This window comes from Varroa jacobsoni, unplaced genomic scaffold, assembly GCF_002532875.2.
Source record: "Varroa jacobsoni isolate VJ856 unplaced genomic scaffold, vjacob_1.0 scaffold_1290, whole genome shotgun sequence".
NCBI lineage: Eukaryota > Metazoa > Arthropoda > Arachnida > Mesostigmata > Varroidae > Varroa > Varroa jacobsoni.
This window is the reverse complement of record NW_019214192.1, coordinates 134787-161120: the sequence shown is the minus strand read 5'-3', so window position 1 is coordinate 161120 and position 26334 is coordinate 134787. Positions and strand designations below refer to the sequence as shown.

The 26334-nt window shown below is 39.7% G+C and overlaps 2 protein-coding genes and 1 pseudogene across 2 annotated transcripts; all 3 read left to right on the top strand.

The window, feature by feature from the left end:
• Positions 1 to 337: 337 nt before the first annotated feature.
• Positions 338 to 1265, top strand: LOC147752377 (large subunit ribosomal RNA; annotated as a pseudogene; the record flags this gene model as incomplete).
• A 3339-nt stretch (positions 1266 to 4604) lies between these two features.
• Positions 4605 to 25401, top strand: LOC111268473 (phospholipid-transporting ATPase ABCA3). The gene is made up of 16 exons (XM_086971701.1): positions 4605 to 4703; positions 5136 to 5255; positions 7596 to 7731; positions 8070 to 8249; positions 9443 to 9832; positions 10281 to 10423; positions 12813 to 12950; positions 16435 to 16621; positions 17554 to 17811; positions 17976 to 18076; positions 18513 to 18666; positions 19220 to 19384; positions 21388 to 21476; positions 22124 to 22259; positions 23297 to 24177; positions 25165 to 25401. The coding sequence occupies exons 1-16, from the start codon at positions 4605 to 4607 to the stop codon at positions 25333 to 25335; spliced, it is 3348 nt and encodes a 1115-aa protein (XP_086827827.1). The 3' UTR covers positions 25336 to 25401.
• LOC147752376 (phospholipid-transporting ATPase ABCA3-like) lies at positions 10348 to 13373 on the top strand. Its single transcript, XM_086971709.1, has 4 exons — positions 10348 to 10423; positions 11617 to 11701; positions 12028 to 12163; positions 12527 to 13373. The coding sequence occupies exons 2-4, from the start codon at positions 11657 to 11659 to the stop codon at positions 12631 to 12633; spliced, it is 288 nt and encodes a 95-aa protein (XP_086827835.1). The 5' UTR covers positions 10348 to 10423; positions 11617 to 11656; the 3' UTR covers positions 12634 to 13373.
• Positions 25402 to 26334: the final 933 nt, after the last annotated feature.

Here is a 26334-nt window from a genome sequence, read left to right as displayed (position 1 = left end):
CGGTCCTAAGCTTACGATGAGACATGTGTTGAATGTGTATGATGTGTTATCACTATAAGCGAAAGGGGATCAGGCTAATGTTCCTGAACCTGCACACTGGGAGCGCTACTTAGGTAGCAACAATTACGCTCAAAAACACCAAGGGATAGGCTAGGAACAGTTGTCTTTTCTTTTCAAGTCACTGGTACCCATGGAATGAAGTAAATTGGAGATATAGGTGAGGATGACATAAAGCTGCTCGTATTAGAGTAGTTCAGTTGATTCCCTATGTCCGTGAAAACTTGAGCGTGGTGATTATCTTGGTGGCAGTCCGTACTAATATCCGCAGCAGTCCTCCGAGGTCGGCAAAATAGAGAAGGAATGGCTCTGAAGGCTGATCCGGTCGGGCTGACAGTAGAAGTATTTATGACATTGTGCTGTTGCGTCTGGATGATGACAGAAGTTGTGTTTATGGACATGGTTAGCTCTTTCTGTTATACTGATGTGAGTGGAAATTATCAACTACTTCTGAACTGGCACGAACTGAGAGAATCCGACTGTCTAATTAAAACAAAGCATTGTGACGTAATGTGATTTCTGCCCAGTGCTCTGAATGTCAAAGTGCAGAGATTCTTTGAAGCGCGGGTAAACGGCGGGAGTAACTATGACTCTTTTATGGTAGCCTCGTCATCTAATTAGTGACGCGCATGAACGGATTAATGAGATTCCCACTGTCCCCCCTATCTACTGCCTAAGGGAACGGGCTTGGACTGAACGGCGGGGAAAGTAGACCCTGTTGAGCTTGACTCTAGTCTGACTTTGTGAAGAGATATAGGAGGCGTAGCATAAGTGGGAAATTCGTCATCAATGAAATACCACTACTCCTATTGTTTCAGTGAAGTAAATATGGTCATTAGATGTTTTAGAAAAAATATAGTAATAGTAATTTGCGTGATTCATATTGAGGACATAGTCAGGTGGAGAGTTCGACCGGGGCGGTACGTCTGTCAAAAAATAACGCAGGTATCCGAAGGCCAGCTCAGCGAGAATTGCATAGAGCCAAACGGTAAATGCTGGCTTGATCTTAGCTTTCAGTACGAGTGTAGACTGTGAAAGCGTGGCCCCTCGATCCTTTATTTTTAGGAATTTTAAGCGAGAGGTGTCAGAAAAGTTACTACAGGGATAACTGGCTTGTGATAGCCAAGCGTTTATAGAGACGTCGTTATGTTAGAACGTCGCTTCAAATGCGAGACCTTAAGCGATTTTTTTATCGCTTTATATGTCTCGTAATCTTGCAGGCTAATTTAATTTGTTAAGATTTTTGTGGTCCACCCAAAGCATTTATACAAAGGTGCAATAGGAAATTTTCTACGGTTAACAGTTTCGACGTTGATGGCTTAATTGCCAATCGAACAACAAACAAAAAAACGACTGTAATCCATTATTACTAGATTATCAACAAGTCTACTTCTCATTTTAGAACGTTCTATGATGAAAGTGAGAGAATAGAACGTTATGTAAAGCTTATAGTACCTAGCAAGTCAAAAATAGCTGTTAGTATCAACATAATTCAGGAACTGAGACATGAACAACGCTGACAACTCATTATCATGTAGCGACAAAATATTATTGTCCTGAAGAAAGTCAAGCCTTCCCGACGAGGCCCAGTTAGTCCCGTCCCACAGTTTCAGATATACGTCGTGTGTTCTTGTGAGAGCGATTTATCAAAAAAATCGTATAGATTTCCATGTATTCATCTAACATCTACACGCACGAAATGTTTAGCTCGACATTTCGAGGGTTGGTAACACCAATGTTTAGACGTTTTCGTCACTATCGCTGGTAATATATCATAAAGCAATTGTCGTCAAACTGCAGTGTTTGAAGGAACGAAGTCTTCGCTGTTCTGATTTAGTCCTGGCACTCGAGGATCCAGTTTTAGAAATAAGCAAATTGGCTACCAATTATAGCCTCTGTTCCAACAGTATTTCTTAGGTGAAAAGGCAGTAGACAGACTTCTGTCACCGATCTACCACTTGTAATAGAATCAATAAGATTTAAGCAGCGCGTATGCCTAGGTCCCGCGAGCACGACATATATGTATGTATATTGGCGGTACAAATTGCCAGATAGTGTTTATTTCTGCATGGGTTTATTAGCTAAAATTGTTTTAGTCTGGTGAACACGATCTCGATATTCTAAACGTGTATCGTAAGCGTTTCTGTCTTGACGTTGTAAATGTGTTTTATTCAGTATTGATGTATTCTCATCATAAACTTTACACTTGAATATGCCTTAACGAGAGTTGGTGGAGAGAAGCTCCAGGTACCTTATGGTGTCTTGGAACTTTATTCTGATGAGTTCGTGCAGTAGTTTGGCAAAAAACTGAAAACAAGGGCAGTACTTTTGTTTTATTTGAATCAAACCGTTTAGTTTCTGGAAGCCCTTGACCCGTGTAACTAATTGGGAAATGCATATACTGGCCTGGAAGAATCCGCGTTCGCAAGAATGCAAATTACATGTCGGGCTTTAATAATTTGTCATACTCAAAATACACAGAATGGTTTATATATAACCTGTGTACTTCATAAGGTGGCCATGGGAGCGGTTCTGCAACGGTTTGGACTAGCTCAACTATTACATATTAGACCTGCGTATTGCCATTAACTGTAGAAGCAATAAATTGATTCCTGTCGTCTGTGGCCATACCAGCTCACCTGGTACCAATGTCATTCTGAAATGATTGCAAGTACCGCAACCGCGTGGTCTAAAACAACCACGAAAGTAACAGGCGTCCAAGTGTCGTCAGTCATTTGAATTGTCCTGAAAACAAAAGTCCGCAGGGCCTACATCTATGAGAAAGGTTTGCTTTAGCCAACGGACAATATTTTTAGGCATTTCGTTCCCAGAATGGTGTTAGTGTTTCGCTAGCCCACTTATATTCGTTTGGGCTTAAGTTTAAGTTTGTCTACACCGGATTGTATTATGAGCTGTTTTTTACACTATGAGAAAAAAAAAAACGTTTTTGTTTCATTTCTATTCACCAATTAGACGATGTATCTGTCAAACTTGATCTTACTATCGATACTTTTCATTGATCTTTGTGTTTTACGTTCCGTCAGTATATGTGGCCTTTCTCCGTGGACATGAACGACAGCTAGGAGGCAAATGGAAAGATCCCGAGACCTACCCCTATGTGCATCTTAACTCGTCGATTGATTTTAAAGTACGTACGTTAACCTAGCTTACTCAGAACATTCAATAACCACTATATTAACGTAATACAGAGAGCTAAATGAACTTTTCGGAATAACTAGAATATTCCATTTTACGGGTGGTCACATATGGCGTTCATATCGTTGTTAGTAAGACAACATTTCATAGCACGTCGATGGAATTCCGATATGGACACATTTGCACTTATAGCTGAACTACTATAGAAGCTCGTAATTCGGCTAATTTAGCGTAATTTATACGACGAAACAATTGTTGTCGTTAGCGGTCCGACCAATATCTCAAGGATATGTTGTTGTGCTGCTGATCGAGTATTATGTGTGGTAACTATAAAAATTAAACAGAAATTGAATAAAAAATAATTTCTTGAATACTGGCCAGCCACACGGTACTGCTAGAATTCGGTTCGTAAAGGATTTGGAAGGTACATTTTGAACACAGTTACTGCAATCATGTGTTAATCGGAACGATATCTTTAGGGAATGCATGCGCCATTGGGTCACTTACACCGTACGGAATATAAACCAATGGAAAACTTAGGTTAGGTCAAATGCTGAGAGAGCTCACTTTGTACACACGTAGCATCTTAAATAGAAATCTATTATATTAACCGCAGTACGTTAAGCGTTTGCTAAACACAAGTATAATTAGGTAAATAATTAATAGTAATTAGATAAGCTTCAACTTATTCGACGGGATTGGAATCTTACGAACAAGACTTTCTGTTGTAGGCAAATGCATCTAAAATACTTTATGCGCCAATAACAAACTATACAAACACGGTAGTGCCGAATGCTTTCAACAACTCGGAAAGCTGCCCAGGTAGGTGGCTGGTTCATCCTGAATCGTGTCTCGACACTAAACTATAACGGGGATTGACATTTTAAACTCTTGATTATTATGCTGCTCATAATAGCACAGTAATCCAAATGGGCATAGGTTAGGCATCGCATCAAGTTAGGTAGAGATGGCAGTAGAAAACTATACGGATTGTTACGGCGTTTTTCACAGAATCCGATCAAGATGTATGCACTACATATAAATGTCGGTGCAATAGTTACGTTACTAGCTCTGGGTTTCTCGTCTCCCTTAGGAGAACGGAAACCTGTGCGTTGCTCTCGTGGTGCATCTTCATTTACGTTAACAACTGGGTCGGGTCTACTCATCATTGTAGGAGCGAAATTTTTTCCCCGCTGAAAATGTCTTATAACAATCGTAATAATATCAATTTAGAGGTGCGAATATAAAAGTTGAAAACCTGCCAGCTCCACTAGTTATTTCATGTAGGCGCTAGACGGACCTCTCATTCTTCACTGCGTAATCAGTGTTAGATGAGGTTCATGCGGCTGCCGATCAAACTAATTGGGATAGCTTTTTTTTTTGCAGTGTTTATGGGCTTCAAGAAAATTAGCGAGCTGGTAAATTACCTCGAGAACCAAAACCCCACCGATGTCGCGCTTGCACTTATTTTTGAGTCGGATACAGCACTCGTAAGTTAGCCATAGATCAACTTATCCGACAAAAAAGAAAAAAGTAACTATAGAAAACGTATGTGGAAAACGAATTTGCTTAACTAATTAGTTGTTACCGACTTGACGATAAGTCGGTAACAACTAAGGAAGTTTAGATCGTCAAGAAAACACGGACCTGCATTAGGTACCGTGCAAGCTTTAGCACAAGCTTTTACGATCACTATCTGCTGTGAAGCGAGTGCACCTTCCATGAACTCTTTTTGATAGTATTATAACGATTTGAGAATATGCAGACCAAATGATCTGTCAGCCAATATTGGCAGACAACAAATATACGCAATTTTTCCTCAGTTTCTTCACGTGCTCTACTCACTAGGTTGTATGCATTTAGTAAAAAAAAACATACGTGCGTTATTACGTCTTAATTGTAAGTTTCATCTACCACGTTAGGGTTCACAACCTGGCATCCTTAATTATACCTTGCGTTTCAACGGCACGAGATACTCCTTTCATACCTCGGAATTCTTCTCGATATCGCCTGAGCCCAGAACTAAGAGAATCTCGACCGAGGTGCGATCATCGTAAGCCACATAACACATTGAATTATAAGCTTCAATGTGCCATTATTTAAAATTGTTGTCCTTTGTGTTTTGGTATGCCGGCTAAAGCTGAACTGTTGTTTATAGAGCGTTTGGAGATGTGCTTGCTTGCATCAGACGTCACTTTATGGGTAGGGTTTATGGGGTCACAAATGGGGACAGTAGCAGTTAGTTCTTACCAATCAGCTTATCGATATCACCAACCATGGCCTTTTCGTTTTGGCAACATCCATTTACAAGCAAATACAATCACAAGCAAAAAAAAAAAGGCAAATGTGGCCTCGATGTATTGTTCTTTATCTTTATATGAACGGATTTCAGGTTGTTAGACGTCCGTTGGGTGGATAATTATGACAACGGTCACAATGTACTTAGTTGCAGTCAACTGCAATTATACGTTACAATTTCTTGTCTGGCTGGGGTCAAAGCATTTTGCTTTGTATTCATTATTTAAAATGTGGGCTTCTATTTCAATTAGTCATTTACACTAATAATAGTCATAAAAATAATCCCAGCGGATTATCAGGCACAGCGGCTGCTTTAATAGTGCAGTTTTCCTTTGATCGCCCGTTTCAGTCCTAACACCCCATGCACCCTCCCCAGAAAATATCAAGAGTTTTTGTATTTTGTTTCAATTCGTTAGTCTGTGACGGACAAAGCGCGCCTACTTTCAGGACTTCACTTCAATGCAAAGATTATCGTTGTACGCTTCGGATGTCCTCGTCTCTATATGTCTGTTACTCATTTCTTCTATTATTAAAATCAGTCGCATTGTGTCTAGCTGTGGAATTTATCGATTCTACTTTACGCCTGTTTAGAGAGATATTGTCGCTTAGCTCTAGCAGTAAATGATACGGTAGAGAAAAATACATTCTTCTCACAATTGAACTTTTTACAGGAATACAGCATCTTATGGCCTAGTATGAATGTACTTTTTGAAAACCATTTGAAGTTCCATGGGTTGCGGCCATACAGAACTGCTTTGAAGCCAAGCCCGAAAATTAAGTTCTTTCCCACTCCGAGGTAACTATACACGTAACCTTTGCTATAAGGTAGTTAGCCTTTCTACATAGGTGGTCCTTTTTCTCGCTTCAATTCAACTGGAAAACGTATCTATCTCTTGTATTTTTGCACTTCAATATTAAACAATTTTGCAGAAACAGGCTCATTTTCGACAAAATAGAACCGGTAATCTTAGCTTTAAGGATTTTGGCAAAATCCTCGGTTTCGCAAATGGTCGCCTCTCCTTTCTATTATTTTGAATCATAGACGTAACAATTATGCACTAATACAGTTTCACTTGACCGATGAGCGCATCGGAAACAACGTTTGCCTAATGAAGAAAAATGAGCGAGAGCGCGATTAGACCTTAAGAAACTCTTTCGCGCACGGAATACGCGTTCCCAATCCTGACGAATCTTCCAGCCTTTATATTAAGCCATTTTCCTAAAATATCTTAACGGATTATGCAAGTTAATAGTACTCGCAATTATTGCAAACATTCGCAAGTAACTTGGGGCTGTGATTCAAACGACTAACAACGATTCTTGTTTCAGACGTTTCGTTCCATCAGGCAGCGTCGAGCCTACCACTTTGGTGCCTTCTATACTTTCGGTAGTATGCTTCGTTCCTAAGTTGTTTTTTGCTGTTGAAATAATACGAGACAAAAAAAGCCATATGAAGGTAAGAACTTAACATGAAACTTCAACTTACATCAATCAGGCTGAAATTTATTTTGAAAATACATTTCAGCCTGATTCAACTTAGCTCTTCCTCTGAATCTACAAAATAACGATGGTTAGTTCAAGTGGACAGGTTCTGGCTTTAACATCACGGCCTTCCAGGGCCCCTTCGCGGGTAATTTGCTTTCCGATAGACGTAAGTTACGACTGTAGCAAAGCGGCAAAAAATCTCCGAAAATCTGTCCCAGGGTTATTGAAGCGATACGCCTATAGATGGCTGCAACAAATACTTTTCCGTAGTATATTTTCCTAAATCGTAATATAAATAATAATTCTAGCGAAGTATTAGTTTTTTTTCTCCTTTCAGGATCTTTTATACATGATGTGCTTACCACAATTCGTATATTGGCTCAATATTTTCCTCGTTGGGTTTTCTACATTGGCTATACTTATGTGTACAGCCTGGGTAAGTTGACAAGACAAGTGGGTGTGGAGGCTCAACAGTGTTTGATTCTTATTGGCAGTAAAATAATTATCTAGAGCATAATTGAACGGCGGAACCAACAGTGAACGAAGGATACTGAAGTCGTTTTTAAACGAATCTTTTTTCGGTCTTCATTCATGCGTAGGTATTCTTTTGCTACCCTATTTTCGGTTCACACATGTACGCGTCGTCAGATCCGTCGCTTATTCTCACGATCTTCATCCTGTTTGCCGCTGCCGAAGTTTTGCAAATTCTTCTGATTACCGTTATTTTCAACTCAAGTAAGTACGACTATTATCCACCCTCGTCCGTTTGTGAAGATAGGCGTAGTTGTTGCGCGGCCACTTGTCATCCTGCCGGACCTTATTTGAAACCGTGCATCGACAAGAAAAAGATCTCTTAGAGTCGGTGGAAGGAATAGGGGTGTAGGAGGCTGTAGGCAAATGTAAAACTACGTGTACATTTTCATTGCTTTCAAGCTTTAGCTTCGAAGGCCACGTTATCAACTGAACTGGAAAAATCAAAATTGTTTAGCGTGCTGTACCTGCATCATCTTTATTAATTTTATTTTCGTATTATGAATCTTATGTTTTGAAAATCATGCTCTAACGATGCATAGCGGTATTTGGAGGCGTCGCTGTCGTTGGTGTTTTCTATCTATCGCTGTTTTCTGCTGTGGAGTACACCAGAGAAGAAGACTATATTGAGGTGTCCGCGGCAATAAAGCTGGCTTCAGCACTTCTTCCTGTTAATGGGCTACAAGTTATCGGAAACATTATTACTAATCGAGAACTTTCGAGTGAGTGCTGAATATATGATACCTGGTAATTGTGATTTGGGATTGATGCAATTTAAGGAACACATAATAAGAGTAGAAATCAATGAAAAAAAAAAACTGTTCAAAAACACAGTACTTAATACGAGCAGTAACTTCAACATGGCCAGCCAGATTATTATTAAATAATTAAACATCTTCATATATACCACTTAAATTATTAGTTTATTCATCTTAAAAAGAGATGCTTAATAAATTGTCCAGAGCAAATTCACAATATAGGGAAAAACTTAGTTTCTACGCTTACGGCCACTGAACTGATGCGTTGAACTACAGTGGGCGTCGCATTATAATCAGCCCGTTAGAAGTGCGGGGTACTGCAGAGCAAGACTGCATAATATAGATAAGTACATATCAAAACCGTTAACTCACAACCTGCCCGTTTCAATGCCAAGTTATCCATAGGTATACCAGAAGTTTTGACTCTACAAACGCTGAATTTGTCCGACGTATAATTTGTGCGTACTTGTATAGTGATGCGCGCTTCTAGAGAAAATAAAAGCTAGACCTTATTCTGCATCTTGAAGAGGAAATCGGACCGAATAGGTTAGAATAATGTTATCAATTTTTAATTACCGGGACTTTTTTCTTCCGTTGTTTTGCCATGTTCCCATACCATTTGAAGTATTGCTTCATTTTTGTCCTGAGAGCCTGCTGTGTGTGTCGTCCTAGCAACGATATTTACCGCGAGTTAAGCCTTTGACGAAAAATGTATTAAGGTATGCGTCGACTGTTTTTGTCGATTACGCGGCTTAATTCGTCTAAATCTTTCAAAATTGGAACAGCGTCGCGCGGCCACCACCCCAGACCCGTCATACACAGGATTCCTTTTTGCACATAATTTTTAGCAGTTAGCCGGACGTATGCTCTTTTTGTAATAATGCCGATTTACACTCTTAATTTAAGACTTATTCGCTGTCCTGTTTTAGATGTTGGCGTTCGATGGACAAATATAGCCGTGCTGGAGCGGCCGCCGGACAACGTTTCACTGTTAGCTATGTTAATGGCAGTGCTGTTCTCCTGCGTAATGTACTCCTTTTTGATTTTCTATTTGAATGCAATTATTCCATGGCAGTCAGGAACACCTAAGCACCTGTTTTTTCTATGCCAATCAGCATCCAGCTCTTCTACACAAAATTTCGAAATAAACTTATCAGGCTCAACTAGCAACCGGGCCTCAATGGATCCCGGTGACCCTTCAAACCTTATCGAAAAGGTAACCCCAGGTACGGCCTCTCCAATCATTAAAATGTGTAATGTCACTCATCAGTTCGGTAATAAGAAGGTTCTTGATCACCTATCGCTCGAGTTGTATCGAAATCAAGTCACAGTACTTCTCGGTCATAATGGCGCCGGTAAGACCACATTGATGGGCATTCTAACCGGGCTCTTTCCGCCGACGTCTGGTAGTGTACATATCAACGGGTTTGACGTACAGAAGAATCCTATGGACGCAAGGCGAGGTATTGGCGTGTGTCCGCAGATGAATGCCCTCTTTGATGATCTGACGGTGAAGGAACATCTTGAGTTCTTCTATGAAATCAAAGGTTAGTAGTAGCAGATGAATGTATTGCTAATAACAATTACGTACTGTTTGACCAGACACGGCAAGTGCTCAGAAACCCTTGACTGAACCATCAGCAACATTTCTGTAACAAAATTTACTTATTATAATAATTTGTTTTTGCCAAAATGCCATGCTTATTTCGTAAGTTCTTACCCACATTCCTTGACGAAGTATTTTAAAATTAGCATTACGCTTTATGAGAATAGCCGTCACTTTTGAAAAAAAATGTTATTTTTAATTTGGGATAAACTGGAGACAAAAACGTGATCCGTAGGTCATTTTGCATAACAAATATAGAGACGTTAAACGTATATAGATTTTTCCTGATTTAACCAACGCTTAGTTTGCTTTCTGCTGAAAACCCTCAAAAAGGTTAGCACTGTTGTAATGTGACTAAATCGGTGCATCCGTTGGATCCCACCCTTCAGGTGGAGGTGAAGACAAAGAGGAAATAGAGAAACTCATATCGCAATTCGGATTGACCCCTGAACAAGATGAACTGGCGGATACGTTATCTGATGGGACAAAGAGGAGGCTTTGTATAGCAAACGCTATGGTTGGAGGAAGCAACGTAAGTCCCTGTATCGCTGTGTGTGTTTCAATTATTTTTCATAAAATCTATATTATGGCCTTAGGTCGGTCGGAAAGTAAATTTCGAGAGCTGTTTAAGCGTTGCAATATGCATTTCCAAATTTAGACGCTCTTTCTCGGACCGGTTCAGTATTTGCTATAGTGCTTATACTTTGGCTGGACTTATGGAGTCCAGAAGCTGGAGTGGGCACATAGCTTCTGTGCAATTAAAACGTCGGACCTAGAAACCTAGAATCTGACACGGCGTCCTTTATTACTTCTACTATTGAAAAATACCCTACACTTTCATGTGGATACCATGGTTGAAAAATTGATGCTTTGCTACCATTCTCAACGCAAGAAAGTCATGTGTGGAAATACCTTACCTGGGCATCTCAAAGGATTCGAAGGAATCAGAAGATATAATTATTATAATATATTATAAGATATATATGTATGTAATATATACAATTTAATAAAGCTAAAAGCTCTCCAGACATGCTAATATGACAAATGCGGGTTGAACCGGAGCTTGACCTATCAGACCAAGTTATAAAAAAAAAATGACATGAAGACTTCTATAGAAAAATTAAGGAGATCTTCTTTGTCGTAAGACAACACATGGAAATCCACATGCAATCGTGTGGATTTGAGAACCCGAAAAATGCCGGGAACATTTTAAAAAAACATCTGTTACATTATTGTCGACCTCATTCTATCGGTTCATTGTTCGAATCCCTTCAACAATAAAGGACAACCAGTCCCGACCAGAAAATAAGAATTCAATGGACTGCCGCCATGGATAATGCTTTCATTAGTTGACGTTCATCTGTTGTTCGGACGATAGAAAAAGGGTACGGAGCATCTATTACATTTTAGTAGAGAAAATTAACATCATTCAACGGTTAGCCAGCCGCAGTCTTTGAAATGGCCTAAAAAAAGAAATTACTTTCTGACCGACTTAATAGCTAAACGCTATCATGAAGCCCATATTATAGCTAGAACTAGGACTTATTTAGCTGTAGATTCTAACACTTTTAGCAGGAGCAGTTCTAATCAACGATATTATGATATAACGGATATTCAACTTCCCAATATCCTCATAGTAGGCGCTAAGGTGTAATGTAAAAGAATGACAGTGGAAAATAGTTAATACCTTTCTAAACGCTGAAAATGATAATCAAGGGAAAGCAGTCAATTTCAGATTATTATCCTTGACGAGCCGACAACCGGCATGGATCATCACATCAGGAGTAAAGTTTGGAGAATTCTGCAACGGGTACTTTTTTTTGTTATTGGGCTTCAAAGTTTTCTTTTTTTTTTTTTTCTTTAAATTTGTCCATCATCTAAAGTATCATCCTCTGGAACGCTACATGAATTCCAAAGGTCGTGATTAACCAGATAGCTCATCAACATATAGACGATAGTATTATGTACTGTATAATTAATTAGTAATTATAAAAATAATATATTGTTTTTAGAACTATTCATTCGAAACATTTTCTATAGCTATTTTTTTTTATCTACACGGAATGTCCGCTCCGACTGTCGATCACCTGTTCCTTAACCTGGTCCGTTAAGAACCTTTCGAACTGGCATTTGCAGGCGCATCGCGATCGAACAATACTTATGACAACACACAACATGAATGAAGCGGATGTTCTTGGCGATCGTATCATTATTTTAGCAAATGGAAGGATAAAATGCGCTGGGTCACCCCTTTTTCTTAAAAAGACATTCGGTAAAATCATCGCTTCTGCTGCTTATATAGCGAAAGTACTCACACAAGCCGGCCAGGCCTGTATTTACACCAACATAATTATTCGAAATCGGAAAATCTATAGTATATTCTACGTTGTCCTAGTTGGTCACGGTCAATAAGTATCTAAGAAAAGTTTCTCACGTAAAAAATCCATTTTCTGCTGCGATCCACATGGAGTTAGAACAAAGAACGAGTTAGAGCACCTTCGTCCCGGCCGGAAACACGGTTGCCAACCCTTAAAAACACCATGAGATATGACAGCTATAGTAGTTTGCAGATTAATCGATGTGACCTTTCATTGACTCTTCTTTTTCGCTATTGTATGTCTGTTTTTGTCATCAGAAACGGGATATAATCTCCGATGTGTAAAAGCCAGCCCTAACACTTTCGTGAACCTAACGGTCGAACAGGTGCAACGTTGCTTGAAAAATACTCAGGTGAACTCCTAATTTTTCTTTGCGTTGCCGCTTACATCAATATAAAGCAAAAGACCCATGAAGTTCCTACAGATTACTTCGAATCTAGTAATAGTCAATGGTACCAAATGGCCAGTGAACAGATTTGTACGATGTTATGATTGTTGATGATGTTATAATTGTTGATATGTCAGTGACATGTACCTGAATAGAGAGAAGTGACTTCTGCCCGACAGGTCCAAAGAACATCCGAGGGCAGTCAGGAATTTTCTGTAAGGCTTGGCTTCCCCACCACCGAACAGTTCATTAACCTTTTCCGGGAGCTCGAAAAAAAAAAGGTCGAACTTGGGGTAAGTTGCGTCATCTACTAGATGCAATACATTATTTTACGTGCTTGTAATGGACATCAGGCTTACCCACTCGCTCTATAACATTAAAATGTAACTAATACATCCTTGAAGCAAAGGCTCTTGAGCGTCTCTACGTCAAGCTCAGTGGATTAACATAGACCACATTAATAAATTATTACCAGCATCCTAATCTCACCTTAGTAAATTACGTATTTTTTTTTAGGTAAACTTAAAATCGCAATTCTATCTTCGCTTTCTCGATTCGAGTCGGGTTGAATAATGTAATGCCGAAGTAATTCTCAGTGTTTCAGAACACCCCCTAAAGCCACACATTGAAAGTCATTAGAACGGGGTAAGACATCTTGTATAGGCCTTAAACGTTCTGTGACATGGCCTCCCGCTAGTACTCGGTATGGAAACGGAGTCTATGGTCTTAAGTTTACCGAGCGTGCACGAGATCAGTCGAAAGGGTATCTCGTTTCCCAAGATTAGCCTTAGGCATTTTCTAATAATCGTAGTAGGAGGCGCTATTTTGTTGCATCGACGACGAATCGCAGCATGACGTGATGATGTCTAATGAGTATGCAGGAAAAAGGACAGCGATGTATAAAAAAATTGCAGAAAAAAAATAACAAATGCTATAGAAAAGTCACTATTTATGGCCTTTACTTACAATGCACAAGTTTTTATTGTGAAAATACAGTGTGTAAATGAAAAGACTCAATTGCAAAAGGGTGAAAATTTTCTTTTATATGAATATACTCTTACAGCGAACCCAGTGTGCGTGGGTAACACTGAACAGTTGTGCGTGTTCTGAGCAGTCGGTGATACCCTCTAGACCGTTGCCGGTACGAACTATGAAATTCAGGCTCAGCTTAAAAGCAGTCTTGATTTCTGAGGAGTCATTATCAAATGAAATTAGGCGACGTCTACCTTTTGAAAACTCTCCCCAATAATAGCAAGTTCTTGCTATTGTTCAGCTCCGTTCAATATAATTTTTAAACTTGACGAGTTGACCGTTCCGAAGGACAGACCTGCTGTGTCTTCCAAAACTTTATTGGCACCGTATTTTTGCCTCTAGCTTTATATAGGCCTATTTCACGAACATCTTATAAATATAGTTAATAGCCTAAGCGACTGGGAGTGTCGGCTGAAAAAGTCGAATCACGGTTATTTTCAGTGACCTGTTCCTGGTTATCATAAGAAGCTTCATAAAGCGTCCTATGATGACCTTTACATTAACGAATGTTCGTCGATCCTTGCTGACGGGGGGGCGGGGGGGATTGCAGATTGTCAGCTGGGGCGTTACAGTGACAACTATGGAGGACATCTTTTTTAAAGCTACAAAATCGAACGAGATGGAAAAGAGCTTTTCGAATCCGTCCGATGCATCTATTTGTAAGTCTCCCTACTTACTCGCACGTTTGTTGCTTTACTTTATAGGATCGGCTTCTGCCGAACAAATAAATTCGAAGCCGGTTCTACTTAGTGATTTGTACAACGATAAAGCAATAAAATGCGCAAAGGCACTAGCTGTTACATTATATAACATATTGTAAAATTTATCATAATCTATATAATAACGGTTTCATTAAACTCTAGGAATAATTCGACAGTAGGATGATAGGGATCCTACTGTCGAATCCAAAAACGAGATTCACCTTTTGTATTTTGTGTGTTTCTAATCGACATGGAAGCTAACTTACATTTTGATTAACCCAGTTTCGTAACGTAATGTTAAATGATTACACTCCTAGGTGAATTTCAACTTATCAAAAGTACACGAAAAGTTACGTTATTGCCGGACAGCCTTTTGAGCGTAGCAAAAATACGAGACTGGAATATTATACATAGGTTGAGCATTTCATATTGACCCATATTAGGACGATAAACCTAAGAAAACGACATTACGGAGCAGAGAAATCGGACAGATTTGTGTAGCGTGCTACTTATAATTCCAGCCTAACCAGCGCGCATCTACTATACAACGACGTACCACAATCTAATGACAAAAAACGCCCGCCTCGGCCAAATGCGGGTTGTGGCGGGTGGACATGTGTCGTCGTTAACAAAGCGCGCTAGTACCACGTTGGGTCCGCATACCGCAAAGTCCCCCGGAACAAGAAATACTACCCCCACTCACAATTCACGGATTTAGAATGGCGGAAACTATATTAACTATGAATACGAAGCTGGTCCCCAACCCGATTTGCTCGAAATGTAAAGCATCCTAATAAATGTGATACAGTACCGCATTGGTACCAATTACTACCGGTATCGATTCTATGAGGACGACATATTGAAATTTTGCCACGTCCTTTTACAGCGCGATTACCTGTAATTATTCGAAGCACCGGAATTTTGCTCTATCTGAGGCAGTTTCACGCTCTATTCCTTAAGCGGGTGCGTGTTATTCGACGCCAGTGGTTTATGCTTATTCATCTATTTGTCATACCTTGCATCTTTGCGGTAGCCTTTTGTGGGTTAACTCGCTCCTTATTAGATCCCGCTGGCATGAAGGTAAGTAAAATCGACATTTACCATGTAGTCTCTAATAGTAGGTTGATTTTCAAGTATAATCATATTGTCCGCGCCTATGCCTTAGTCCGCTAGGATTAGATGAATAAGGTTCATATACATGAATACACATACACATGCATTGCTCATATCAGGACCACAGTCAACTTCGGCTCAAACTAACGTAAAATACAGAACAGTTCTGTTGACATTTTATGGGGCCGTACGATTAGGTGGCGGCGGTCAGTTCTCTGCGTTAGCAGTATTTGGACATGTCACCTTCCATTGCCACCGCTTGTCGCCAATATGAAAATATACGGGTAGTCTTATTTACGTAAACAATGTAGTAAGCCCAAAGGCATCAGGCAGGCGTTACCTTAAAAATGGATTGTTTTGTTAATTTCGTCTGCTCTACGACAACAAAGAAATCATGATTCCGCAGAACTATCTAGAAAAATGGTACCAGCTAGAGAGGACTGAGATCACTGTGCTTAAATTGTCTTTCGTCTAGAGTGTGGTCTACTACAAAACCTACTGACTACTACAAAGCATCTCGAAATTCAGTTTAAAAGCGGTTCGTCGGTGACAGTAAGCGCTGTAAATATTTTCCTTAAAAAAAACTCACCGTTATCGAAGTATACTTAGCCCGCCCACCATGTTCATGTTACCACCCACCATGTTTATACTACAAAATTAAAGACTGTCTCGCCTCATATTATCCGACGTGTCGAAATGTTCAATAACAATAACAAATGTCATTGGATATATTCATAACAGTTTTCTACCAATGCCATACGCAGACATTGTGATATGTGCAGTGTCATGTAATACCACTCCCATATTTCAATGGATTTCAGTAGAAGGCCAATTGATTTCATGCCTTATCACAAGTGAGATAAAATTTTTTAAGTTTTAATTAAGTCTTTATATAAAAATCATACATTTAATTCTAGCTTTATTTGAACAGGAACCTGCATTGACCTATTCCTTTCAATCGTTTCCGCAACGAGAACGCTCCGAAGGCTTTGTACAACGTTCAAGGCTTGGTCTAACTTATAAATCGTATATGTTGAAGTTAGTTATGGAAGAGGATGACCTGCGAGTACACGTGTTGGATCAGGACACGAACGTGGAGGACTTTCTGCTAAACAAGGGTGTGGTTCCGGTCGTATTGGCCATTTATGTGGAGCTACGTGCAAACCTGTAGATATGTTTATTCGCATTGCTCAAAACGTTACGTTACGCTACCAATAGCAACCTACCCGCCGAAGTCGTAGAATGAAGTGCGTCGGAGTCGAGGGGTACCATATAAATCAGGTTGAATAGAGTTGACTTGGATTTTACCAACGAATACCATCGAATCTATTTAATTATTTAGGTGACTACTGTTACGGGACTTTCAAAGAACGTTTAACAGGTGGGGTTATTTGTGACAGGCAATTTTACTGTATTAGCATCGAGTGCCACCGGAACTATAAAAAATTGAATATATAAGATACCTACCACGGAAGCTACGATGTGATTACTACTATATATGAGGATGTTAATTTATTCATTTATTTATACGCGATTTCGACGTTATTTGTTTGAAACTTAGCAACGTGTATTCAGTCACTAACGAGTGCATTGTCGCGGCCTACGTGGATGCAAATTAACACTGACTTTTGTTGAAATAGGTGCCTTATTATGAGGTACCTATTTTAGTCACGGTTTTTCTCCGAAGGCAGACTTATTCCCTTCAGCTTCGCTGAATAGACAGCACCTTCCCATCTAGCCAAATTTAAACATTACGTCAGGTAATTGTGTATGTATGATGTGTATACGTTTGCACTGTTACCTGGCAATACCCCACTTCAACATTTTTAAACCGCTATAGGACCTTAACAGCGGCGAAGTTAAAGCGGATTCACAGGGCGTTTCATCTAAAGCCCGCCAATTAGTGTGTGCAAACACTCGTATCCCGGTAGGTTTCACCTACCGGATGTCTTACATTAAACAGAAATGCTAAACAATGGCACTCATATCTGCGGTAAACACGCCATTTATTATAAATGATAATGCTTTATTTCGAACCTTGCGTCATTAGCAAACACCAGTCGTTTCGATTATAAGAACCTGTGGAAGATGGGCGTCACATTCGATCACTCGAAGCCGACAGAAGCTATATTGTGGATTAACGCGGAGCCGTTCCACGTTGTCGCTGCGGGATTGGTCCTCTGGCAGACCGCTGTACTACGTCAACTTTTGCGAAAATCAGAGTATGAAACGGCGATTGTCAATGTTAGGAATCATCCATTCTCCCATATTTTTCTAAAATATGCCAATACTACTTACGAAATTGAAGGTAAGTACTTTTAATTGAATCCACTAAACGTATCTATTACGTATTCGTCACTGAACTTAACAAGGGATACGCGATACAAACCCATTCAGTGCAATGATATGCTCGACAAATGTGAAATAGGGATCACGCCAGCTATAATAACGTGTAAGTTTGCTTGATTGCAGTCCGCCACTTGGTACATCTCTTGATTCAGCTGGCCGTTTCATTTTCGGCTTGTACTATGATCTTATTTCCGATTGAGGAACGCCTGTGCAAGGCAAAACTAGTAAGTATCAAATGAATACTACGTTCAGCTGATAGTTGTCATAGAAGGATATTTGGCAACAGATACGTTCATGCACGAAGTTCTAATAACAAGCTATGCGGTAAATCGGAACGTTAGGAAACGGAGCAGAGAACGAAATAAGTATGTCAAACAGGAAGTGGCACTTAAAAGCACTTGGATAAATATGGAACTGTTGTAGAATTGCTGAGGTTATCCACGATCGCTTTCGCGTTGGACTTTGTGACGCGCTACATTCAGGCAACATTTACGAAGCTGAAGTAACTGACAAGTTGTTATTGGTACATGTAGGACGTAAGTGAAGAATCGAACGATTACAAACTTATTTGGTCAATTAAGTTCGTTTTCAAATTTATGGTTGCCTTACGCGACTAATTGCTTACTTTCTATTTACACTTTGTATTTCTAAAAACCTCAGTTGCAAATGATGACCGGCGTCAGCAGAACTGTTTACCTAGGAGCATCGTTCACTTTTGATCTTCTTACAATTTTGGTTTCGGCGACTGCTATATCCTTTGCACTAGCCATATGCAATACAGCTGATTCTTTAGCGGAAGAAATTGAAATTGGTGGTAAGTTATTGCTCCCGGAACTTTGCGTCTCTTTATTGTAACTTACAAAATGCTCCAACGCTGCAGAGTACAACTGCACATGTTAGGTCAAGTTCTTTAAATATGTCGATGTCCATTAACGTTTATGTCAGTACACCAACACAAAAATAAATAGAAATAAAATAATAGAATCAAATAATAATAATAAAATAAAAATAAGTAGAAATAAAAGTAATTTCTACGTGATATACCAAATCTGATATATGGTGAGATTAAATACCTCTACTTGATCACATTTATTGTGTGGCATTTGTCGTTAATAGGACATGGACGCCGGCTTTTTTTCTAGCCGGCTAGAAGTTTAGTTATCCACACTACCGCGCCGAAGAAATACTAGCTGCGGTCATTTCAAAAGTATTATATATATTTATATATAACCGTTTATATAGACTCCCCATTCCTAGTGCCTTATTATTCATGTCCTAAAGGTGACAAATCTACAACGGATACGGAAATGTGACTTTTCTCAATTCGCTATGCGTTATAGCAAGTTGGTTGTTAATTTATTTTGCAGCGGCTACGTGCCTTCTACTGTCCACGTACGGCGCCATGATGATCTTGGTTTCGTATGCCTGTTCGTATATGTTTAGTTCACTCGGGGCAGGCTTCGCGATGCTGCTTTTGGTCACTGCTATAGGGGGCGGTATAATCGTGCCACTTCTGCTTGGGGCAGTCCTTTGTACGTTCGTATATGGGTACCTTTTGCCATAGATAGTACTGCTCACCTGTAATTTTTGTGCCTGCTAGTACTTTGAATTGTTGGTGTGAACATATTATTAATGTATTATTATGATTAGTGTGTACCGTGATGAATTGCGTGCATGAAATGGTGGAAGTAAGTTCAGAGACGCTAATGACGCGTTGCATTCGGAAGTGCGCACCATGAGAAGCTTAGGAAATGGTTAGTTTTACCTACAAATTAAAAGACGCTTCCTAATAAATTACAAACGTGGTTTGCAGTTCGCTGTAACCATGGGCCATAAACACGCATAAGGTTCCAAAGCTTGGCTATTCAAAGCTATTACAATCAGAGTGAGGTCCATAGGCCCCGATTATTGACAAGGAACAGAAAGATTGTGGGAGGTTACGGAAGAGGAACTTGATTAAGAAATCAATAATGTTAATAGGGGGACACATGAGTATATTTATAGCCAAGTAGCTCAAGTATGTTTCTTTAATCACCCTCATCAAATAATTTTTTGTCGCCTATCGACGGGTTCACTCTCAGACTTCAAATTAGCTTGGGCTGGAGAGCTATGGAAATGAAAAGCTGACAGACGACAAACATAGTGGTGAGCGCAACCTAGTAAAGTAGGCTGCTTTGTGGGTTTTGCGTAATCTAAAAGGAATTAAGGTCGAAGCAACGCTAAGATCACTGGAAACCCTCTTTTTCGTGCGAATTATAAGCCAGTTTTGAATGAATGAATGAATCACTTGTTTGGATTTAATTTTTTTTTACGGGGACAATTGTCCTCGTAAAAATATTAACGGAAATTGGGGCTTATACTACAAATACTGTATTATTCTCCTGAAGTGAGAAGGAGAACGCAGCGTGGCGGGAAGGTCTGTAGGTTGCAAGCCAGGCCCTTTGAGATGTGAAGATCCAATGGTTGCATTACTTACCTTATTATACATATAAGTAGAGCCTTTCGGAGAAAATAACGACCACGACTACGCGATTTGTGTGATTCGCCAGTAGCCCGACCTCTTCAAATCTGGCTCCTAGCCAGGCAAGAAGAAAACTATAGTAGTTGGAAAAAGAGCGTTACCAACTAGTAAATGTCAATGGAAGGAAACACTGCCATTTCTAGTTAAAGCTATGAAATTAACCTTATCTGTAGAATAAGAAAAATCGGAGCTCGTGACGATAGCTCCGCTAATCGTGGAGACTACTGATGGGTGTGATGTGGGTGGAATTCCGCCCTAAACGGTACGCATTAAAAAAACAAATGTTCTTTTCATATATTGTATAGGTTTTGTATTTGCTACAGCTGTCTGTGAAGCATTGCTCCAAACAACTGACTCCACCCAGCACACCCAGTTTAGCTTCAGGCTTATCTCACGTGTGCCCATATTTAGTAGGCAAGCATGGTGCTATTAACTATGCAATGCCTAACGGGAGTACCAAACGTAAATCAGCCTAATACTATTTCATTTTCTATAACCTAATACGCGAAAACCTATTTTTTACATTTTTACACTAACCTTAATTCGTTAAGTGTTAACATTGTCGCATGCCACTGTTGGAAATAGCATAAACAACAGATAAGCTTGTACTCTCAGCTCTGAACTTACCGGCTGAATACACTCTCTCAAAAAGTTCTAACAGAAACGGCAGAATATATCCCGTTCGCGGTCAACTGTGTTCCACAGATTGCAGTTCTAATGGGCCTTTCTAATTTGCGGTTAATGGCAAAATCGAAGAAATTCTGTGAAAACTTTACGCCTACTCAACTTACGCGTTACTGCCAGGGTTCAGAAAAACGTGCCTCGTGTTGCCAGCGTAAGTTGATACGATCAGAATAATTGTAAATCGTACAAATCTTCTGACATTGTATATCTAAATCAGTTGCTCGCTATACGGTCAGCTTTTTGATAATCTCTGAACAGATTGCTATTTAATGCTCTTCTTTCATATGTAAACTGTAATATACTGTACCTGTTTCATTGTGTTGGTTACAGCGTGCAGTGTCACCGACCCAAGTACAAAGTTTTGCTATAAACGGGAAGACTTGTTCCAAATCGATTTGAATGCTGGAATAGGCTTCCAGGTAATCTTGAATCATTTTATTATGTTACGAATTAATTAACCGTAGCCTTCTCCGTCATACGTTACTCTTACGGACAATACAGCAGATAGAAGCGTTGTATCGGGACATTAGATGGGATTTTTTCGAAACCAGATGGGCAAGGTATTGGTCTTACATATGTCAGACAAGAATATAATATAGCACCTCTGAAATAATTCAAGGGTTTTATGACAATCTAATAGTGAATGGGTTATTGCACGACCGCTGACGTGCACGAAATGCATCAACTAGAGAAATTTTCCACAACCGGCAACTGAAAAATGGCTGTATTGAAATACCACTATCATGGCAGATTTCTGTTTCCTGAATCTAACAATTATTAGTGTTACGCATAGGAGCATCATACTCCTCATAATTAGCGAAGTTTTTAGTAGTTCAGTAGTATGTTAATTAGATTAAACGTTTATACGCAATGGTGATTAGCAACGAGGAAAGGTGGACTTAGTTTCGAAAGAAGCCTGCTCTAACTCTTGGCCAACATTGATCATCTAAAATGGTGTTCTGTGAAAAAAAAACTGCCTGATTCGTTCCCTCGAGTAGAGTAGGCTTAGCCCCTAAGCGATTAACTAACTAGCATGATCATGCCGGGTTTTCTCTGCTCAATTCAGATGATAGTTCTATTGACCGGCACTGGGCTAGCGTTGGGATTACTAATAGCTACGGAAAGTGGCCTGCTTGGCTGTTGCTTCCGCCTACTGACCTGGGTCGTATCGCCAATCTCCCAGCAACATTCTCAGAATACAGGTATGAAATGGTTTTCCTTCTTGCTTTATCCTGCAACGATCACAACAGTAGATTCACACTAGATAACCCTTTTCTTCTTTTAAAAAAGAAACAAATTTACAGCTTTCATATACTCTTCGAAACACATTAATAATTAGACCAAAAAGGTGCTTTCATTGCTAGCTCGTAACGTTGCTGCATACTAAGGGAAGCTGTGGAAGTATAAAAAGTGGTCTGCTTTTGCTTAATCACAGTCGTCACCTGGCCACAACTTTTCCCATTGTTTTGGAAAACGTTTTGTTGAGAACTAGGGAAACCCAATCAGGATGACAAGTCCACAAAAGAAAAGCAAAAATGGTTCTTCAATCGTTGAGTAATTGATGTGAAAAAAGTTTGGAGATACTGAAAGAGAACTAGACTGACTGCAAACATAACAAAGGTCCACATCATTATTCAATGTGCGTCTATTTTGCGCTGCGATATTTTTACCGATCGTTTTCGGATATTTCTAACTATGGAAAATTCGCTTGTTCATCTTGTTTGAAAAGATTAATTGTTAAATCACCAAAAACGTATCACAGACTCAACAAACGCAGGTCTTTCGAGCCAAGTTCCATAAGAATCACTTTGAAATCTCATTGAACGGGAACGTTTGGTAGTCTGTGTGAGCGCAGTTCGCCTTCTCGACATTTCTATGAAAAAGGCTAACTAGAGCATACAAATTTAGATAGCCTCATCACACTATCACTATTCGTAATATACGCCTTCACTACAGATACACGACAGGCTAACTGGTGTCTCTAACGCCATATTTGTTTTTTCCGGCAGCTAACTCTAATCTACAGCAGGCCTTTGGCTGGTCGTTTTAGGTAACTGGGCAGATCTGCTGACTGTAATTATCGCAATTTCTATAAATATTTGGATTTTCACTGGAAAACGTCTCAATTTCTAGATTCCACGATTCTTTCCATGCATTTTTCATGTGTCAGTACATTAAATAGCACGTAAAAAAGCTGCCAGTATTGATCCAAGAATTGACGTCTATTTTGTATTATCAGCTGTCGGGCCATCGCAAGAAGATACAGATGTCATTATTGAACAACATCGAGTCGAAAATGCCATTGCGACAGGAAATCAGTCTCGTTACGCCCTTCTAGCGCAAAACCTGACGAAAATGTTCGGACCTTTGATGGTAGTCAATCAAATATCGTTTGCTGTAAAGAAGAAGGAATGTTTCGGCATTCTTGGAGTTAACGGTTCAGGCAAAAGCACAACACTTAATATGATTACAGGCGATTTGGAGGTCGACGATGGAAACGTTTATGTCAAAAATTCAAATTTGCGCACTTCGCTTCGTCTATACCAAACCTATATCGGCTTCTGTCCACAGTCAGATGTTCTTCTCGATAAACTCTCGGGCAAAGAGATGCTCGAGTTGTTCTGTGCTCTTCGAGGTGTACCCCGCAACCAACAGGCCTCACTTATCGAGCACATCGTATCCTTGTTCGATCTTGAGCCCCATACCAATAAAATGACCTCGACCTACAGCGGTGGTACCAAACGTAAGCTTTCAATATGTTTGGCGATAATCGGTAACATGCCCATGATTATTCTCGACGAACCGACGGTTGGAATTGATCCATCGGCGCGTCGAAAAATTTGGTCGATGATAACCGAGACTCAAAATAGAGGCTCGGCCGTCATTTTGGCTTCACGCTCAGTGGATGAATGCGAAGCTGTTTGTGATCGCATGGCTGTTGTGGTTAATGGAACTTTCCAATGCCTAGGTTCACTGCAAGAACTCAGATCTAAGTTCGGCCAAGGATTTATGGTGGTAATCAAACTGAAGTCACTCAGTGATAACTCCCTCGTTCCTAGAGTGATTGAAGAGATGGGAGAGCATTTTCCCGGTGACTGCGTACTTAAGGATCGTCAACAGGTTGGCATATACGCTTTTGCAGACCTTCACAGTACATTTATATATTCTATAGCTATACATGAGGTACCTAGATGCACGGCGTGTGTGATTGAAACCTAAATAGTCGCTGGCAGGCTGTCAATTCTGTGCACGTACCTATACTGTGAGCATATATGCCTGTTACTCTACGCTTATAGTAGTAAACACTATCAAATCAAGCTAAGCACACTTCAGAGATTACTGCATATACATATATTGTTGTCTATATAGACAACATAAGACATTGTCTTACGAGCAGAAATTCTATAATTTTTCCGAGGAAAGCCCACGTAGTTGATTCTGCATTCAACTTGCAAAATTATAATCAAGTATATCAAAATCATAATCTAATTCCTCTACTACGTCCCGTTATGAGGGTGATCGTAGCGTAGCTCTAAGAAGGACCTCGTCAACTTTGATATTTTCTCAAAGCAAGTTTAGTGCGGGTAGATAGACTCTATCTTAAGGTCTAATCATGATTATTTAGAGAAATATCAAAAAATTACTTCGTTTATTAGGAGTAACATCGACGTTTTTGTATCAAAAATTGAAGCAATAATGCTGTTTGATAACAACGTATAGACAATGTAGATCCGTATAGATTTGCATGTTTTAATTTTTCGGCGTCACGTCGCTCACTCCATCCCGTTAAATAACACCGCGTCGGGCTCCTGAAGGTCCATGTAATTTATATATCCTTGAATTATATCCTTGCATAATAAATAGGGTCAATTGATGACGCACGTGTTGATTTACTGGTAAAAAGTGAGAAAAAAATAGGTACCGAAACGCAAATGCTGTACTGCTACTATTAAAAAAACGGGAAATGAATCGATCTGACAATGTGCTTAGTCACATGTGTATATAAATACAGTCGGAAGTTTCTTAATGAAGGGTACTTCTATGTTGGAAGGTAGGTATGAACTACGACGGCTGACATCGCCATGTTTTTTTGTTTTTAATTCTCAGTGTTTGTTGCACTTTCATATCATGAACCGGAAACTTCTTTGGAGTGAACTGTTCGAAAAAGTGCAAAAACTTAAGAAAGCATTCGATTTCGAGGACGTTGTCGTATCGGATTCAAGTCTTGAGCAGATGTTTTTCGCGTTTACAGAGACTAAAGAGGTGGTCAGTGTGTAATGCATTGGCTCCTTTAACGCCTACCATTGAGCCATAATAATAAAACTAATTTGTTCTTGTTGTTAACACTATGGATACTGAGAGAAAGAAATCATATATATTTTCCATAAAAGCATAACAACCTAATATATACAACTACTGAGAAACTTGTGACCAGTGAACGAGTACGTAGAGCTAATGCAGCTGAATGTATTACAGGCAGAAAATTCAAGGTCTTAATCACCAAAAATAACCACAATAAATTTCACAATTTTTGATGTCTGGAGAAATTTCCTGAAGGCCAAAGGGAGCCTTTGGGAGATCTAATGGGGTGTTGACGTTTTGGGATTTTGCCTGCTGTCGCAACTGAACCTGTAATCACTTGCCCCAGAATGCTATGAAAAAAACAGACTCGTGGTACAGCAATAAAATTAGCCCGTGCTTCATTCATTCTAGAGTGAATCATTATGGCAATGAGAAATACCCCACGTGGGCCACAATCTACGTTCGCGCAACAAACGACGAGTCTAATGAGATGTGAGAAATTTAATCTTCTTGTATTGCCATATGCTATTTTGTGATTAAGGGAAGCCTGACTGGTTATGTGAACAAAGTACCCCCTCACTGTCATTGTCGGTGGACATTACCTGCTGACGGACACGGAGTGCAATATCGATAGTCTAAAATTAATTGAACACTTTGCCCCGTCTTTTGGAATCCTATAAGAAGGTTAAAGGAACCTTGAATTTCAAGCATTATTTCAAGGTTCCTTATCACCAAAAAAGGGGGCTCATTCAATCTAAACAGAGGGGGCTTCCAACAAAGGAGACAAATCAATGAAACAGTGCTTCTGCGCTCTTGCACCATTGATTGTTGGAGGAATCACACCGCGATAATTGGGGTTTCTCAAAAGCGTAGTATCCCCCAGAAGTCGAGAATCTGATACTTCTGCTCACAGAACTTGACGTGCCTCTAACTAATATATAAATTGCACCCAGTTACTGGACAGTAGAAGAAAAC

Excerpts from the sequence above, each read along its gene's own strand:
- LOC147752376 (XM_086971709.1), top strand. The coding sequence starts at position 11,657 with ATGGATCATCACATCAGGAGTAAAGTTTGGAGAATTCTGCAACGG. Across the intron at positions 11,702-12,027 it reads TTTGGAGAATTCTGCAACGG|GCGCATCGCGATCGAACAAT; the intron begins GTACTTTTTTTT and ends TGGCATTTGCAG. Across the intron at positions 12,164-12,526 it reads TTTTCTTAAAAAGACATTCG|AAACGGGATATAATCTCCGA; the intron begins GTAAAATCATCG and ends TTTTGTCATCAG.
- LOC111268473 (XM_086971701.1), top strand. The coding sequence starts at position 4,605 with ATGGGCTTCAAGAAAATTAGCGAGCTGGTAAATTACCTCGAGAACCAA. Across the intron at positions 18,077-18,512 it reads GCCTGTGCAAGGCAAAACTA|TTGCAAATGATGACCGGCGT; the intron begins GTAAGTATCAAA and ends TAAAAACCTCAG. Across the intron at positions 24,178-25,164 it reads TACTTAAGGATCGTCAACAG|TGTTTGTTGCACTTTCATAT; the intron begins GTTGGCATATAC and ends TTTAATTCTCAG.